Here is an 18728-nt window from a genome sequence, read left to right as displayed (position 1 = left end):
TGGCTCAAAATGAGACAGTAACGACTATGCCCCACTCTCCTCCAATCACACCTCGACAACGCATTCTGCCAACAAACCTGGTTTCCTCCCTACAACTCTGGTTTCCACAATACCATTCCCACTCACTCTAACTCGCGTTATAATATCATATTCTCTCTCTTTCTTTGTGCTTTATTCTTTCCCATATATACATTACACAAAAGCCTTTTGATTCATATTCGAACTAAAAAACCCTTCTCAGACACAAAAATAGAAAGATACCCATAATACACTAAAACGCCTTCTTCGTGTTCCTGATGCTTTTTTCTTCACCCCCTTGAAATGATGAAACATCTTTAGGGTTTTTCTTGGATTTTTTTTTTTCTACTGGGTTTCTCTCTTTCAGCCGTTTTTTTCGGGATTTTCTGAGTGAGAAAAAAAAAGGTTACACTAAAATGGGAAGGGGTAGGGTGCAGCTTAAGCGAATCGAGAACAAGATCAGCCGGCAAGTGACGTTCTCCAAGCGGCGGACTGGGTTGCTCAAGAAAGCTCATGAGATCTCGGTTCTGTGCGATGCTGAGGTTGCTTTGATTGTCTTCTCCACCAAAGGGAAGCTCTTTGAGTTTTCCTCCGATTCCAGGTTCATATCTCTTTTTGTTTGTTTATTTGTTTGCTGCAACATTTTACAGTTTTTCTTTTTTCTTTTATTCTATGAATCTATTTTGTCAACTGGGTTTCACTATTTCGTTGTTATTATTATATATTCACTCTACCTGCATATTACACCAGTATCATTCTTCATCTGTTTGTACAATTCTTAAGCTATATATCTTCTCACTTTCTCCAGCACAGGCTGCTAGCTGCTGATGAATAGTAGCACTGTAATTGTTTTCCCATATTTCTACAAGGGAAAATTAAAGAAAACGAATTCTTTCTTAATTACCAACAAAAAAAGCTATAGAATGTTTGAGTGTCTGCAACTTTGAAAATGGAACATGTTACATGGCGTTAGATTAGATTAGCCAGTCTAAAAGAAAGATTTATGTTTTTTAAAATTTTCCAGCTTTTTCGTAAAGATATTGGTCACAGTTTCACAGACACAACAATGCATCCATTGGGTCAGAGGAATAGTAGAAATGTAGTTTGAAGTACTATACGAGTATACAGTACAAAGCTGAATTTATAATGTACACACACCGAGTGTCCTTGAGCTATGTGTCACGGTGCGTGTTGTTATCTTTCCTCGGTTTTGTAACCTAGTATTTTCTGTATGTCCGATGTTGGTGGTGCACCGACGAGGATACCTCCTCAATGATTTTGGTCGTGGAAAGGGCTGCATATAAAAAAGTTCGTTATTTAAGATCTCCACAAAGATTTTAGACCAGCCAGGCCCCATGCTAATATTATTTTTATATATATTTTGTTCTAGGTATATAAGATTTTTTTTTATTTTTTTATTTTTGACAATATTAGAGAAGCTACTTACTTGTAGCATCGGATATATCAGATCTTTCTCATGAGGTTCTTGTGTCGTGTTAGGCATTCAAATCTTGATTTTGTACTGTAAATTGCCTAGATTTCAAGACTGATCATTAAAGCTTCTTCACCATAGAGGTCTCCAGTTAGGGCGCAAGTGTGTTGGAAGTTTAATTAGCCCTTTTAGAGAGAAGTATTTCAGTACTTTGGAGACATAACTTTTTAGACAACCAGAAGAAGCTTATAGCATGTATAATAGTGAGTTGTATGATAAACTAAGGGTGTCCATAATTCTTCCGGCCGGTAATCGTTTTCTTGTCGGGTCTTAGGACTTTTCTGATGTAATCTTTTAGCTTTGCTTACTTAATTGTTGGCGCTTGTTAATGTGGGTTCCCTTTGGTTGTTTTTTTGGGTTGCCTATGGATCTTTTTGTTCTTACTAAGAAGTTTCTACTAAAACATATAGGACAAAGACACCATACATGAGTCGTAGTTAGCTTTACTCTTTTGAAATGTTTGGATAATTTTCCTTGCATGATCAGTTTGTATAAACTTAATCTTTATGAATTTCACATGAAAGATTTAGGCCCCTTACATTATTTTTTCGGTATTGAAGTCATTCCCTTTTCGAGTGGGTTATTTCTATCATAACACAAATATAACTTAAGCTAATAGAAATAAGTAAATTTAATCATATAATCAACATTTTAAAACTCACATTTACGTGTGGGCTCAAATTTCCTTTTAATAGATGAGACTCTGATCAATACGTTGAATATTTTAATTAAATGGGAGGTAAATTAATGGAGTCAATGTTCGAACTTATAATTTTTAACTTTGATATCATGTTAAATTACCTCTTAGTTTAAAAACTTAAGCGGATAGAAAGAAGTAAATTTAATCATTTAATCAACACTTCAGCGGTGATATCCTTTTTTTTTTTTTTTTTTTTTTTTTTGTAACAAGACATCCATTAACAAACCAAGGGGCCAAAGGCCTTACAACAGGAGAAAGAAAGAGAGGGGGGTGGATCATTTCCACTACATAAGGGGAATGATGGAGGAGGGGGGGGGGGGGAAATAAGTGGGAATGCAGCCCGAGAACACTCTTGCCGCGGCCCAATAAGCCACATGGTGGGCGCAGAAGTTTGCACTTCTGTGAATTTTCTTTGCCTCCCAAAGAGGGGAGGCTTTAAGGAGTAACAAAGAGTTGGCAATCACTGATTGTATATGCCAGTCAAAAGTGCGGTGATATCCTTTTAAAAGCCTCCACGACTGGTTGTAATCCTATTTACACTCCCATTGCTCAAAATCTTAAGCTTCTTGCCATTGATGATTCTCTTGTTAATGCTACCAACTATCGTAGTCTTGTTGGTGCTTTACAATACATCACCTTAACTAGACTCGATCTCACCTGTGCGGTGAATCTTGTCTATCAATTTATGCCTCAACTTGGAATTGTCTCATTTTCAGGTTGTCAAATGCATATTTCATTAGTAGCAGGATACTATACATAATTGGATGTGGATATTCTCTTGTTAATACTTTAATCTCTATGGTTTTTCTGATGCTAATTGAGCTGGTTGTCCTAATACTCAATGCTCAACTACTAGCTATTCTATTTATGAGCTAATTGTATTTCTAGGTCTTCCAAGAAACAACCTACTATTCCCGATCAAATGCCAAAACTGAATATCGAGCTATGGCCTTCACTATTGCTAAACTCACTTGGCTTACTCATCTTCCTTGTGACATTGGTTTTCGCTTGATCACTCCTCCCGTTTTATTTTACAACAACAACAATGCTCTACATATGACCTTTAATCCTAATTTTTATTGTCACACTAAACATATCGAGCAAAACCTACGTTCTATCTGCTCTACAAGTGGTTGATATCTTTATCATCCAAAGCTCACTCATATTCTTCGTACCAAGCTTGGAGTCAAGTAATACACTGGCCAAGTGCAGCTCTAATATGAACCACATTTAGCAAGCATACAAATGAGTTGATTTCAAGTTTTGAGAATTATGAGTGTTAAATTACCATTTATCCCAAAAGCTTAAGCTGAGAGAAATAGATGATCAATATTCTAGCACTCATTCTCACGTGTAGGTTCAAACTCAATTTTAATAGGTGAGGTTCTACATGCGGAATATTTAATTAAAATTGGGGGTAAATGACTGAGACAATGTTCGAACTCATGACCTTTGGCTCTAATACCACATTAAATTACCATTTATCTCAAAAGCTTAAACTTATAGAAAGATATGATCAATATTCTAACAATGACTCGTGGACCAACAAGATGCAGTTATAACTAATCCTTAAGATATCTAATTCCTTAGTGGAATCTCTTTAGGATCTACTCCAACATTTAGAAATTGGTTAACAAGTAAGGATACATGTACTTGATGCCCCGCCCAAGAAAGAGACCCAAGCACTAGTATTCCTAGCTAAATGGTGATTCAACATAGATTCTACATGATCTTGAAACTCAGCCAATTTTGGAGTAGCTTTGTGGTAATGGAACCTTTATTAGGTTAAAGTCTCTATCCTAATTCTAGAGTAATGTAAATATTAAAGAACTTACATTTGTGTTGGTGGCGGAGGGCTGCTCGCAGCTTCATGTTGGTGGCAGAGGGCCGCTCGGTTAGAGGTGGAGAAAGATAATAGAGCAGAAGAAGAGAGAGAGATAAAGGGCAAAAGAATAATAGAATAAGCTTCTGCTTAGGTATGTGTTTGAGGAGCCTAAAAGTGCATTTAACACTCAAAAAGTCTATTTGAAGAAAAAAAAAATACTCATTTGGTAAAAAAACTTGAAAGCGCCTTTAAGGGTTCAAAAAATGGCCAAAATGCACTTTTGGTAAAAGCTTAAAAATAAAGTTTTTTTTTTTTTTTTTTTTTTCCAAAAAAGCGCTTTTTGATTTAAAAGCTCTATTTCTCAAACACAATCATAAACATGCTCTAAGTATATATATGTTCAGTACAATGTCACGCAACATGTGACATGACACTATACAAAAAAGCATCAAAATTGCATTATGCAATTTGAATGGCTAATCAGATAGATGGTGTTTTTAAGTTTAATTGTTTAGCAATTTTTGGCTAAAAGGAGGAGATGCATAATCCATTGTGAATGCTTTGAGTGCTCCATCTTGAAATCTTAGCTCGATCTTGTTGTGCTGTTTCTTCCTACTTCCTTTAAAAGCACTTTCTATTCTAGGTTATACTCGTACTATATATAGTATTTGATATTTGCTTCTTCTTTTTTTCCAATTAAATTATCAGTTATATAAAATAAATAAAATCAAAATCAAACTTAAAACCATTTATATGCGTCAACATATTGATTCAAATCAAGAATTTAGACAACGTACTGTTAAATACTCCAAAAAAAATGTAGCCATTTTTTAGCAACAATTTTCTAGTATAGCTGACCTACAATCTTGTTCCTATGCATGCCCAAAATTTGGCATTGGCAATGAAAGTATCATCATGAGTAGAGTGGCCATAGAAACCAATCAATATCTAGAATTTAAAAACCTCCGAGACCATGAACATATTTGTATCTATAATTCTCACCCTGTCATGCACTGTTCTTTTCTGTCTATATATATATAATGCACCATTTCCATTGATGGGAGGATTCTAACTATTGGACTTTCATTATCATCTTTTTTTTTCCTAAATCAAATCTCTCTCCTACAATCACTTGATAAAACAAGCTTACAAAAGTATAAAAAAGAAAACTAAGGTTAACAAGAATAAATAAATTTTTATAAAGAAATTCAATTACTAATACCTACAGCAAACCCCGTTTCTAGTGAATGAGTACAAGGATTTTTTTTTTTGTTAAAAAAAAAAAAAAAACATAAAAGAGTAAGAAATTTAAAATACAACAGAAACAACAAAAACCAAATTAAAAAACACGTAGGAAAATTCCATAATGACGAAGAACAGCCACATAGATCTTCAACTTTGAGCCCCCATATAAACGCTTGCTTCAACTTAATCAAACACTTGCTTTAAGATCTGCTATATTGCCTATTGAAAATACAATTAACCACAAACTAACACCTAGAGGGGGTGAATAGATGTTCACAAACAATAGTACGGTGTGGTGAGGGCTCTAACCTAGAAGGTAATTCGTGGCTTTGCAACAAAGGCTTCTTTAATTTTGGTTTAGGGAAAGGTAGAACAATTTTCTGTACATATTGGGTGCAAGTTACCCTAACAAACTCGAATTGAGTAGGCTGCCTTTGAGGGAAAGGTGATAGGATGGCTATAGATTTTCTTAAGGAGGTGTGATATTAATTAACATTGTTGGGCAGTTTGATGCTTAATTTATGATTCTCTAGAGGAACAAATAGTTACTATTACGAAGTGGGAAAAAATGTTGGACAAAAAAAAGTCATGCACGGAAACAATTCCTGGAAAATTAAAACAAAACCCTCAAATACTGTTTTAATCAAAGCTTAAATTTATTATTATGCACAAAGCATCTCTGTATATATACTATGGACTGGTCCTTTAAAGACACCCAACCTTGCAAACTTAATAGATTAGCTTAAAACTTAGGAAAAGATCCCTAAAGAAACTACAGTAAGTTTTTGTGTAGGTCTTTCCTGAAATCATAATTTGGCGACTACCTATAGAAAGACCTAAGACTTCCCTCTAGAAGTATAGATTCTACAATGTTGAGTTGTTTTTGTTTCTCTTGTTTTATTGGTAGAACTTTTGGCACCCAGCCCAACATGTAGTTGTAATACAAATGCCTATAACAATGTAAGGAAGATTGCAGTGGAACCTAGGGCTAGAATTGATCTTCTAGTCATAGTTTCCTAAAGAATCCAATGCAAAATATTTATTATATGTTTCAGTTAATTTTTGCATTTTCTCTTGGTATATCACCTGGCCTATAGCTAAGCATAATCTGATAGAAAAATTTAGTTTGATTTTCTTTCAAAATTTCATTACATAAGCCTTATGATACAAAGGTCTTATGATTTTGACACGGATCATAGTGAGATCGTTGGTAAATGGATCCAACTCATGAAATTGTACATTGAAGTACTGTGGTCTGCCAAATATTTTCATAAAGTACTTTATAATCATTAATAGGTTTTACGACAACCAGAAAGACTCAACTCATGAGTATAAGAAAAGAAGTATAAGAATCATACAATAATCATACAATTCTTCAAAGCACAGAAAAGAAGTATAAGAAAAACCAAAAAAATGAACAATTATCTTCCTTAGAATTCATTTGGAGTTACTGGTAGAGAAGTTATCTTAAAACTTATTGGGCTGAATTGCTTGATGGAAACACTTGACCTGATTAAAAAAAAATAAAAGGTTCAACAAACTTCTATGTCAAAGAAGAACAAAAAGAAACTAGAGTAGAAAAAATTGGTAATCTTCTCAAAAAAAGTGTTTATTGATGGCTTTTAGAGGATCTCAATCATTGATATTTGACTAAGAAAGATGGAATTTATGTGATTTCTTTTGAATGTATGACCTTGAGTGAAAACCAGTCAACCATCTTGTTCTGCACTTAATATCCATTAGCATGAGTTGCAGAACTGTACGTTTCATATTTTCGATCTCTTTTCTAGTGTTACCGGTTTCACCACATTAAATGCTTAAAAAGGCTATCTAGTTGGCATGAAACTGCAGTGAAAGATGATTCACTGACTCCAAAAAGAAAAGTATCTTAGGGTTCTCAATATGATATAATATTACAGTTGTTAATTTATTGGTTATGAGTATAGTCCACTTCAAGAATAGTCAAAACACAAGTTAAATATAATACTAAACACAAATTACAATACTTGATACTTACTACCACATGAACTGAGAGATAAGCATATTTTTTGTTATCAATACATGATAAACACAAACTTATTGTGCCCCATGCATATCCTTTTTGACAGCATGGACAGGACTCTGGAACGATATGAAAGGTACTCATTTGCCGAACGACAGCAAATGCCAACTGATTCTGAGTCACAGGTATCCCGAACATTACTTTTACTGTGTTTCATCTGGTCTCCCTGTGAATGTTTTCCTAAGTATAATCCCATTCTCACATTACATGTCTTTTTAATATCTATACCCATCTCTTCAACATTAGAACCAAAACGGCCATGTCTTCTCAAGTTTGCTTTGCTTTGGGCTTAAGGACTTGAGTCCAAGGATAATTATTAGTGGCCATGGATCCTTATGAAAAGCTTTTGATTAATCTAATTCACATTTTATAGTTTATAGAGTCATGTTAGAAATAGTTAAATCATTATTTATTCTAAAAGCTTAAGATGATAGAAAATAGTAAATTTTAATCATTTAATCAAAATTTTAACACTCTCTCTCAATTGTGAGTTCAAACTTCTTCTTAATAAGTGAAATTCAACACGTGAAATATTTTATTGAAATAAGAGGTAAATTGTGGAGTTAGGGGTTCAAACACAAAACCCCAGCTTTGATATCATATTAAGATTATATTTGAGATTGCGCTGAAAAATAGAGTTTTTTAGACAAAACTTTATTTTTAAGCTTTTTCAAAAGTGTATTTTGACCATTTTTAAAGTTTAAAAAAAAAAAAGAAAGTACTATTGACATTTTTCACCAAACAAACTAGCTTTTTTTTTTTTTTTTTTTTTTTTGATATGTCCACACAAAGGAATGAGGGGATGATTCGAATTAGTGACATATGTTTCATGAGACGTGGTCTCCAGCCGATTGAGCTACCCTTGGGAACAAATTTTTTTTATTTGGCACAACTTTTTGGTACTAAAAGTATTTTTTTAACTTCCCTAATGCAATCCCCAATAGACCCTAAATCATAACTTTTTCTAAAAGCTTTTGGGCAGTGTAGGTGCATTTCAATTCTGTCCAAAGTCTAAACAGTTGCATAATAATTAGAAAGAGAGTAGAGCAATCATGATAAGTTACTCGGGTTGGGTCGAGACTGGGGATGAGATTTGAGGGAAACAATTATAGCTCATTACAGGTAGGAGAGATCATAATAACTCTTTTTGGGTAGGAGAAACCACAAGACTCTACTCAGAGTGGAAGAATACCACAATTTGCCAAATATTGGGTCGAGACTAGGGATGGGATTTGAGAAAAACAATTATAGCTCATTTCAGGTAGAAGAGACCACAATAACTCATTTTAAGAAAGAAAAACTACAAAACTTGGCGGGAGAATACCACAATTTGCCAAATATTTTATCTAATTCCTTTAATTACAATCAAAGGGTGATAACACCTAAAGTTCAAATATTCAAATAAAAACTCAAATCCTAATCTCAAATAACATAAACCTAATGATTCCAACTCAACTACTAAATCTATTTCACCCTTTGGTGATCCCTATCAAACCAGCTCTTGAGAATCTGATTTTGGCATTGTCAATTGTTGGGAAATAAAGCGGTTATGGAGTTTTTACTCATAGTACATTAATATACATAATTGAACACAACTCTAACCCAAAAGCCTAAGTTAATGGGCTAAGGTCCACTTAAGTATATTAACTACTATTTTCTTTTATATTTTCTCAATGTGGGACACAACACTCACAAGTGCACTCACAACTCCCCTCACTTGTGAATCTCTTCACATTGACCCAACTCCCCTCGCTTGTGAGTTTTTTTACATTTCTAAGAGTGTCTTACGTCAAGAGTTGCAGAAGGCGGACACAACTCTAAACCCGAGTTGCGGGTGGAGACACAACTCTAAACCCGACGCATCCAGACACCCATCCCAGGAAAGTAACCATGGCTCTAATACCATTTGTTGGGAGATAAAGAGATTATGACGTTTTTACTCAGAGTACATTAATATACATAATTGAATACAACTCTAGTCCAAAAGCCTAAGCTAATGAGCTAAGGTCCACTTAAGTATATTAACTACTATTTTCTTTTATATTTTCTCAATGTGGGACACTACACTCACAAGTGCACTCACAACATCAATCATCATAGGCACGATTTGGTAAGGTAGTGGAGCCATCAAATGGAGTGATGAATGAGATGGAACCTATATAAGTTGTGCCGCCAAGATAGTCCAACACTCGATTTCCTCAGAGATGGAGAACGATGGGACAACCACATATGATAGTTGTCCTCACAGAGCTTGGTGGCGATGGATATGCATATATGCAGCAGAATAAGGGATCACATAGCCCTAGTATTGGAGGATGAGTCGTGGGAGATGATAGAACTCTCAGGTCCATTTGGTTTAGCGTTTTCAAAATATATGATTTTAAAAAATATCCATGTGAAAATGCGAAAACAAGAACTTTCACTCAATCTAGCTAATTCACTGTGCACAGTTTGCAGTACATGCAGAAGAAGTCACGTTGAGATAGTTTATGTCTCAATATTTATCTCAAACTTTATCTCTATCATACTGTTACATTGAATTCCAATCTTTATCTCTAACTAATTAACCTCATGCTAAAGATTGTTTTTGACTCAATTCACCCATGTGCATGCATGGTCTCTACGTACCATGATGAAAAATGCCGGAAAGATTTTTATATGCTTCCCATGGTATTTCTCTGCTAATTCCTTCGTTTTTTTTTTTTTTGGTAACTAATTTTCTGCATATTGAATCTGGGTTTGACATTTGCTTTAGACAACTCAATTGAATCCCCTGGCTTGGCTATGTAATTCATCAAAGAAGAAAATGATTTTTTTTACACTGCTTATCGAAAGCAGTTTATGCAAATGAATATTGTGGTTTCTTTAACCCTTCTTCGGATGCTGCTGTATAGGGAAGCTGGTCTCTGGAATTCCCCAAGCTTTCGGCTAGGATTGAAGTTTTAGAAAGGAACATAAGGTAATGACGTGAGTTTTCATGCCATATTTGGGGAAAAAAACGCCTACTGTTGCTCTTTAATGCCTTTGTATGAGTATTTAAAGAATCAGAATCAAAGCCAAAAAAATTATTAGAAATGATGATATGTTAACCAATAGATTTTGTTCATAGATTCAATTAAGGGTAGAAATGCTTTCAAGATTTCTCTAAATAATAATATGCGAAGGAAAGAATGTGATTTTAAGACATATTTTACATTGGTCAATGTAGGAACCTCTTTGGAGATGATTTGGACCCCTTGGGTTTGAGAGAGCTTCAAAATCTGGAGCAACAGCTCGATACAGGTCTGAAACGCCTACGAACAAGAAAGGTGATTTTATTGCATTTGTTTCAAGACACATGCACACATGCAGAGCCAATTTACACACAAATTGATTTTTAATTTATACTCATTACATGAATCAAATTAACATATGATATTGACATATGCAGAACCAAGTTATGCATGAATCCATTATGGAGCTGCAGAAGAAGGTAAACATAGTTAAGCATGTGTGAGTTTCTGCGTTTATGAATTTAAAAATGACTCTTTTTTTTCTTTTTCTTTTTTAACTGAAAGGTTATGTAAGTTTATCCAGTTTAAGAACTTAAAAAGACTTTACAGCAGGCTAGTGTTAATTAGCTCCATAGCAATTGGTTGCTTGTCTAATAATTAACCGTTATTACCTACCTAAAATCCCAAGAAAAATGCAACCAAAAGGCCTGGAGACTTGGTTGAGCTAACATCCTAGTTCAGACTTAAATCAAACTCTACCAGCTGGGCAGGAAATGAGATCAAGAGCTACCATATATTTAGACTGTGTTGGGATATAAACTAAGGTAACATTATGGTTTTTGACAGGAAAGAGCCTTGCAGGAGCAGAATAACCTGCTGTCGAAAAAGGTAAAATCTGGTCCATGATTATAATATTTCTTACTTGGAGTCACTTCTGTTAAAACTACCTCTTATTTATATACATTTTTTTTTTATGACAAATAGATCAAGGAAAATGCGAAGGCAGTGGCCGAGCATGCACACCTAGAGCAACCAGGCATAGGCCAAAACTTATCCACCTTCATGTTATCCCCACCACAACAGCCACAGCCACAGCTGCAGCCACAGCCACGGACGCTACCACTTCCTTCTCTAACTATTGGGTACTCTCTCTCTCTAAATCACATTTTTTTGTGAAACATGGCATGATTAGTCTTCTTTGATTATTGGAGAACTCATAGATTGTTTAAATAAACAATGCAGAGGTACTTTCCAGGCAGGAGTACGAGATGAGGAAGCTGGAGGTCAGGCTCATCCTAGTACCACTAGCCTCATGCCACCATGGATGCTTCGCCATATAAATGGATAAAGACTTTTCGAGCCACCAAAGTGGTTTCGGAAGCGGGAGCTACAACATTTTGTTAACCCTCCATCTTGTATATCTTTCTATGATGACATGCAATTGCTCTACCACCACTGTATTTGGAAAATTGAAGTATTTCAAGACTGCCCCTTCTCGTCTCAACATACATTTTACATTGCATATGCACAAACGCATTCAACCAAACCATAGATTTGTCATTATTGGGGGATATAGTTCAATCGAAGTCCCAAAAAAGCCAGCCCCCAGAAAGATATATCCTTAATGAACATAGAAACAATTATGACCCATTTATGAGAGCTCTCCTCTTGCGCACTTTTGTTTTCTTCTCTTGAACAAATCACTACCAATTAAGAAAGGGCTTACATTCACCTAAAAGTAATATAATTTTACCAGACAAGGAAGTTTTACTATTCACTGAATTATCTAAAACAAGGTTCTGTCGAAATTCTGCACCCAGCATTTGCAACTTGGTTTCTAGTATAAAAATCAACCAACAAAGACCATGATTCAACAAAAATTGGGCAGCACAGCTTATACAGTAATACAGTTCCCTGACGCTTAATTGTAATAAACCTATAGATAATGAAATGGCTAAAGCTAGAAACTTTTACAGATTAACCGTTCAATTTCATTGACATTTCATAAATACAAGTTCACCGTCTCAATATCAGTCTTCACTTAAGTTCCCAATCAGATTGGTATCAGAAATACATAATAACTGAATTATAGGTAATGTTCATTAAAGACAAGATTCCCCTTACGCATCTGAGTAAAGCAATACTTGATTTTACAGGTCTAACTAAATTGGTAATAAAAGAGAGCAACGGGAATAATTACCCAAAAAATGATAAACTATCTTGAAGCCAATTCAATTGTTTCTTCAGTTCTGCACGCCATTGAATTCATCTTCATGTTCACAATCACCACCGTCAAGCATATGCTCCCTGAGACAAAGAAGTCAGCAATCACAACTACGTCATCTTTTTTAAAAAAAAAAATTAAGTTACACTTCCAATGGCATCTACGCCATACTTAATCATGCAACTATGAAAAATAAAACAAACACAAACCAATGAGGAAAATGCTGCATAATGCCAGTCTCAGAGGCCACTTTACTGGTAGCAATGGAACATTTATGGAGCCATGGTTAGTTTTGTAATGAGGGGCATAGTTGAAGTTTTTGCAACTCTTGCCAATTAAGGGGCAATTTGTTAATCAAATCAAGTCTAAAACTTTTTAGAAGTTTTATGATAAGAGTATTCTCATCTTCTCTTTTCCCTCTTCTTCTTCTTCGTTGCAGACAGATACTGTTCGCAGCCCTTGATCGACCAGAAAATTCCCTCTTTCCTTTTCTCTCAGCAACCCCAAATCAAACCCTTTTCAATTCTCTATCAAAACCCTAAAATCATATATATTTTTTCTAACACTTAGCCACCAAATAACCCCTTGAAATAACCCAAAAATTCTAATCTTGTTTCTGTCCAAAAATTCCAGCAAGCAGATTCCCTAGTCTGTCCTACATCAAACATGCAGTCAAGAAGTAAAAAAAAATGAATGCACATAAAGTTCCCTTTTTTTCCCTTGAGTGTATACATACACTTCTCATAAGTAAAGATTTCCAACTAAAAATGCATTACACGCTTGTGCACATTGGCTGAATGGCACATGTAATGCATGTGGAAGAAAAAAAATGGTTGTGTTTGGTTTGTTGAGAGAGAGAGAGTAATTCTTTAATATCCAAAATCATGAAAGACAAAAAAAATTAGCAACAAAAAGGAAAAGAAAATTCCAATAATTTTTTCATAGCAACCATCTGGAAAGCCAAAGATTTGAGCAAAATTGATTCCCCTGGTTGAGCTTCAAGAAAATGGAGCTCGGGGCATGAGTTCAAATAACAGATATTAACAATGTGTTTGAGAACATTGGATTTTCTTCAAGGGCCTTCTAGTTTTCAAATTTTTTTTTTTTTTTTTTTTTTTGATAACGTAGGAGAACTTTACTCAGATTAATTGCACGTCGCAAACGCATACTGTACAACAATCCTCACCGTTAATCAAACTCCTACGAGTAACTGACCCCACCCGCCAGAACCAGTTACCAGGTAATCCAGGAGCTTTCACCCCTGACGGGCTAAGCAGTTTATCCTCATGCCCAGGAGGCTAGTTTTCAAATATTTAACTCTAAATGGTAGCTCAATTGGTTGGAGACCATATCTCATAAAGCGGACATCGCTAGTTCAAATTTCCCCTTCCTCCCCTCCTTGGGCCTAATACTTTAAAAAAAAAAAAGTTTCCAAATACTCAAATGTAAATATCAATAACAGATATCCATAAGCCATAAACAAGGGTCAATACCTCAATCTCTCACAAAGGCGTGCTAAAGCATCTGATCCTGTTCTGGAAGCAACATCCTCGACATCAGAAGCATTCAGTAGAGTCACACTATCTGCAAGCCTAAACTCACACAACTCTTTTAAGGAACATGCATCAGTCAACACAGCTGAATGACCACCACCAGCTGCTAATTTCCGCACTTCCCCAACACACCTGCACTTAGAATTTTCATCAGCATAGGAAGGAAGCTATAAAACTGTGAAAAAGCTACAGAGCACAAGAATAGCCATGCCATACCAATCAACTGGAGATGGATACCAAGCATAGGTAGATTTCTCGTTAGCTGCCTGACCATAGTTATTGTAGCCCCATCCATGAATTCTTCCATCCCTCATGGAAATAAGTGTGTGGGAATGTCCACATGCTACAAGTTGCACGCCATTTGGAACAACCAAAACAGGGAAATTGCGGAGAAATGTCTCCGATTCATTAGGAATGCATGAAAAGAATCCTGTTTGGGGGCCAAGGCCTAATTGCCCTACTTGACCACCACCCCAAGCATAAAGAGCTCCCTTCAGAGTCATAGCGCATGTATGTACACCACCACATGCAACATCCTTTATGAATATTCCATCAAGGGCAACCACTCTCCTTGGCAATAGCTCTTTATCACCGGACTGGAGGGAACAATGCCCAAGTTGACCCATATTTCCTCGCCCCCAAGTATAGCTGTGATGTGCAAAGCAAATAATCATCAGCTACAATTTTGTAGAAGTTGAACTTTAACAGTTGTAACGAAAAAGTAAAGTAAACAAAACAAGATAGCTTTGAAGAACTAATCTTATCAGCTGAAGATTGTCATTATCAAGTAAAAGCTTCGACAATTTAATTTCATAACTGAGACAATTCATGACAATTAAAAAGATAATGCTACATACTCAACTCTCATCCCACAGGCCTAATGTGACAGTGTTCATTAGTCCTTAAATTAGCCTATACTAAAAAATAAATAAAAAATCAAAGAGCTGATAGGCACTGCTACATTAGTCCAGTAGAATGGAAGTTAAATATTTAGAATTACTCCAATTAAAATGGTGCTTACAAAAACACAAAAAATGGATGCGCGAGGGTGCACACACATAGATGTGGCTTTTATGTGTCCCCCACACTAAAGCAATCACTAATCCTCTATGGTGATTCTTATTTATGACTAAATGGAGCATTTTTATATCATAACTTAAATATGGTTCCATTTCAGAGAAGGGATAGGAGTGGATCTTATGCATGCACACACACACACACACACACACATCACATATTTACAACATTTTACTTTGGCATTATGTGAACTACTAATGACCAAATGACTTCAAGACAGATACTGACATTTTACAACTTGCATGCTTTAACCAACTTGTATTATCTAGAACAATAGCTGAGGATAAACTACAAGAACAAGCGCATTACGGAAATGAATCATTAACACCAATATATATATATATATTAGTTAAAAGCACAAACACTTAAATATCTAAAATGAACTTAAGCTCTCCATGGTATAACCAAGTTAAGGGGACGAAGACTTGCATATCAAAATGCATCCCATTTCCATTGCATCTTTTCTCCTGACTAGACGTGAGATTCCCATAAGAAGATTTTGTCAAACCTTCACAGTTACACGTGCCATGCGGATAACCACAATTCGCATGCTTAAATGTAGAATTTATCTCCATCTAAAAAGTCCTTCAGATCACTTACACCTCGCCATTTTCAGATACTGCTGCTGTGTGGTACTCCCCGCATGACACTTGGGTAATCTTCACGAGCTCAGGAGCCTCATCAAGGAACTTCGCATAAGCATTTATTACACGAGCTCCCTGTAGTCCTTCACAGGTAAGACCTCTGCCAAGCTGACCATATTCATTGTAGCCTGGTTATTAAGAACAATGATAAAGTTCTAGTTAATATGTACCAGGAAACTAGAGTATTAATACAGGTTTCCTTTCCTATCATATGATCTATGTGTTAACAAAAAATATAAACATCATAAGAAGAAAGAGATACACATAGAACTCCTTAAGTCTAAACAACTACATAATTTACACATCATTTTATTAAGAAAATAGGAAGTCATGATTCTAGAAGAAACTTTACCCCACGCTTGTAGCAAGCCATCCTCAGATAAGGCCACCACATGCACTGCTCCACAGGACACTTGACGGATCATCTGTAACGAATATAAAATACAATCAGCCCTAAGGGAAAAATAAACAAGAAAAAGGTAGACAGAGGCTGGTGCTTGACAAGAGATTGAAAGTATATGTATATTAAAAGGATGATCAATAAATTTGTCAGATTTGATTAGACAAAATCTATGTTGATGACAGATTTACGCAATATGACAGAATTAGAAATGTGGAGATCCTCAGGGACCTACTATATTTGAGCAACTACATGTTATAACACAATAGAAACAAATGCATGTACATTTGAAGCCTTATGATAACCAGTCTAATTCCTTAATAAATCCAGATCATGAGACAATCACTAACCCAGGTTTAGCAAAACCAAAGACTACGTGTCTGCTCACAAATTAAACAATTTGTTAGAAGCCAAAGCAGTCTGAAGATCATTTTCAAAATTTGGAAAAGCACACATTTGAATTAAGACATAAATTTCCGAGTGAGAGGCATCCCCAGCATAAGGCTGTAACACTTCCCTTGATTCTGGTATAGAAGAAAGGGTAGAAAAGTAAATGCTCAGAAACAATGATTTTTATTTTATTTTTACACATTTTTCTTGTAACTGACAAGAACAAATGAGGCCGCAAAAACTTATCTATATGAACATGAAAAGGACATTTCAAATCAAAATATCTAAATAATGACATAGGAGAATGATAGATTGCAGGAATTTACTGGCAGCACTCTGTGTTTGGGATTTTAACGCTTGGATGATAGGCTATTTGGTGGTTAAAGGCTTGGGGTGTCATGTATTAGATATGCTTTGGGGTTGTAAAGAAAGAAGTAAACAGAGAATTTCGTTGCTCTTCAGGCTGTGTGAACAGGGACACAAACAGTATTTTGTGTTTTGAGTACTGAGGCACAAAATAAGGTACTATTAGATAGTTTTTGTAGTATCAACAACCCAAAACTCAGCAATTCCAACCCTCCCCACCAAAGTAATAACGTGAATAAATAAATAAAATCAAACCTAACAAGAAAAATATATAGCATACCGTATTAGGTGTAAAGGCCCCCCAATATAAGCGAGGAAAATTCGATCCCTGTAATGAGAAGTAAAACAAAAAATAAAGGCATGGTATATTATCAAAAAAGATGCTAAACAATTACAAATAGTACCTGATTTTGGCCCCAAACCCAGAGTCTACTTGTCGAGAGGGTTCCATCATTTTCACGAGGCTCAGCAATACAAGCAGTGCAATGTGCTCCACACGAAACAGATTTCACAAACTCCGTCTGCAATTGTTTCACTTTCTTAGGGTGCTTCCTTCTCTCCTCAGTTCCATCTCCCAATTGACCAAAGCTATTAGCACCTGGTCCATCACATACATATTTATGATTTTTTATCATTTATCTTGTATAAGCATTAAGCAACAAGATGTTGTAATAGCTCTAACTATACACCTCAAGAAAAATGAATTCCCACGCACAGTTTTCAGCTACAATTCAAGTGAACCCGTCATAATCAAGAAGAAAACATAGCCACCAACGAAATTTCCTTCAGCCAAACCATTTCTATATTCGACTCTTAACTCTTAAGCACGTTTTTGCGCAATATTCATAGATATCAAATGGGCAAAACTTGATAATCATAATAATCAATGAACAAATATAAAGGGATACATGTGGGGTGTAAAGGGACCATACCCCAAGTGAAAAGTGACCCATCGGAGGTCACGGCCGCAGTATGCTCACGACCACAAGCAATATCCAACCATCGCGAATTGAATCCGGCCGGGCACCCAAAAAGCTCGGGAGGGAGCTGCTTAGGGATCCTCAATTGGCACTCTTTGCCCCTCCTACCCGTCTGCCCCGACTGATTATACCCCCATACAAAAATTGCACTCTTTGTTGGAAGGTTTCCGGGTCGGTTAGTGCCAAAAATTTCATCAATATCCATTTATATACCTAAAAGCCTACTAATCAATTCAATCAGATCACTTTATCGTACACAAACGAAAAAAAAAAAAAAAAAAAAAAAGAAAGCTCAGAGCCAAATTGCAGCTGAAACTCGTAATGCTGTCAGTGTTTAAGCAATCGAGATGAAAACACTCAATGTCATATTCTCTGTTTGATTCTTTGAGGAAAAGAAAAGTCTTTTCTTTTTTTTCCAGAAATGAAATCCAGAAAAGCCTTACCAACGAATGCGAGAAAAAAGGACGTACCTGAATGTGAGGAAGGAAGAGGGTGGGAACTGAATTCCTTGAAAAAGAGAAAAATTTTGTGAATGTGAGATAAGTCCGTTGGGGCGGGTTCGGTTTCGTGTCTCCGGCTGGGAATCTAACGGCCCAAAAGCCTGTTCCACCTGCTCCTGGAGAATCTTCCAGACCAGAAATACCGGTCAGAGTTATTTTGGTCAACTAGATTCTATGTTCTTTTTATTGGTCAACTAGATTCTATTTACGCTTGGCCCTTAAACTATAATTTTATTGCAATTTGGTCCATTTGTTAGAT

At 35.7% G+C, this 18728-nt stretch overlaps 2 protein-coding genes across 4 annotated transcripts; one reads left to right on the top strand and one right to left on the bottom strand.

The window, feature by feature from the left end:
* Positions 1-205: 205 nt before the first annotated feature.
* LOC132181226 (agamous-like MADS-box protein FUL-L) lies at positions 206-11769 on the top strand. Its single transcript, XM_059594347.2, has 8 exons — positions 206-619; positions 7389-7467; positions 10237-10301; positions 10551-10650; positions 10773-10814; positions 11182-11223; positions 11320-11477; positions 11578-11769. The coding sequence occupies exons 1-8, from the start codon at positions 435-437 to the stop codon at positions 11681-11683; spliced, it is 777 nt and encodes a 258-aa protein (XP_059450330.2). The 5' UTR covers positions 206-434; the 3' UTR covers positions 11684-11769.
* On the bottom strand, positions 10395-18609 carry LOC132181225 (Regulator of chromosome condensation (RCC1) family protein). Of its 3 annotated transcripts, XM_059594346.2 has the most exons (10): positions 18440-18609; positions 17922-18190; positions 17394-17587; positions 17270-17317; positions 16186-16258; positions 15790-15961; positions 14329-14760; positions 14053-14244; positions 12536-12642; positions 10395-10635 (listed from the first exon to the last, which is right to left on the bottom strand). In XM_059594346.2, the coding sequence occupies exons 2-9, from the start codon at positions 18172-18174 to the stop codon at positions 12579-12581; spliced, it is 1428 nt and encodes a 475-aa protein (XP_059450329.1). In that variant the 5' UTR covers positions 18175-18190; positions 18440-18609; the 3' UTR covers positions 10395-10635; positions 12536-12578. The 3 variants fall into 3 exon arrangements, with proteins under 3 accessions (XP_059450329.1, XP_059450327.1, XP_059450326.1); XM_059594344.2 differs by lacking the exon at positions 10395-10635 and having other exon boundaries at positions 12324-12642; positions 17922-18193; XM_059594343.2 differs by lacking the exon at positions 10395-10635 and having other exon boundaries at positions 12324-12642.
* Positions 18610-18728: the final 119 nt, after the last annotated feature.

Source organism: Corylus avellana, chromosome 5, assembly GCF_965113065.1.
Source record: "Corylus avellana chromosome 5, dhCorAvel1.hap1.2, whole genome shotgun sequence".
NCBI classification, from domain to species: domain Eukaryota; kingdom Viridiplantae; phylum Streptophyta; class Magnoliopsida; order Fagales; family Betulaceae; genus Corylus; species Corylus avellana.
Note: the sequence above shows the minus strand (reverse complement) of the source record. Positions and strands in the feature narration are given on the sequence as shown.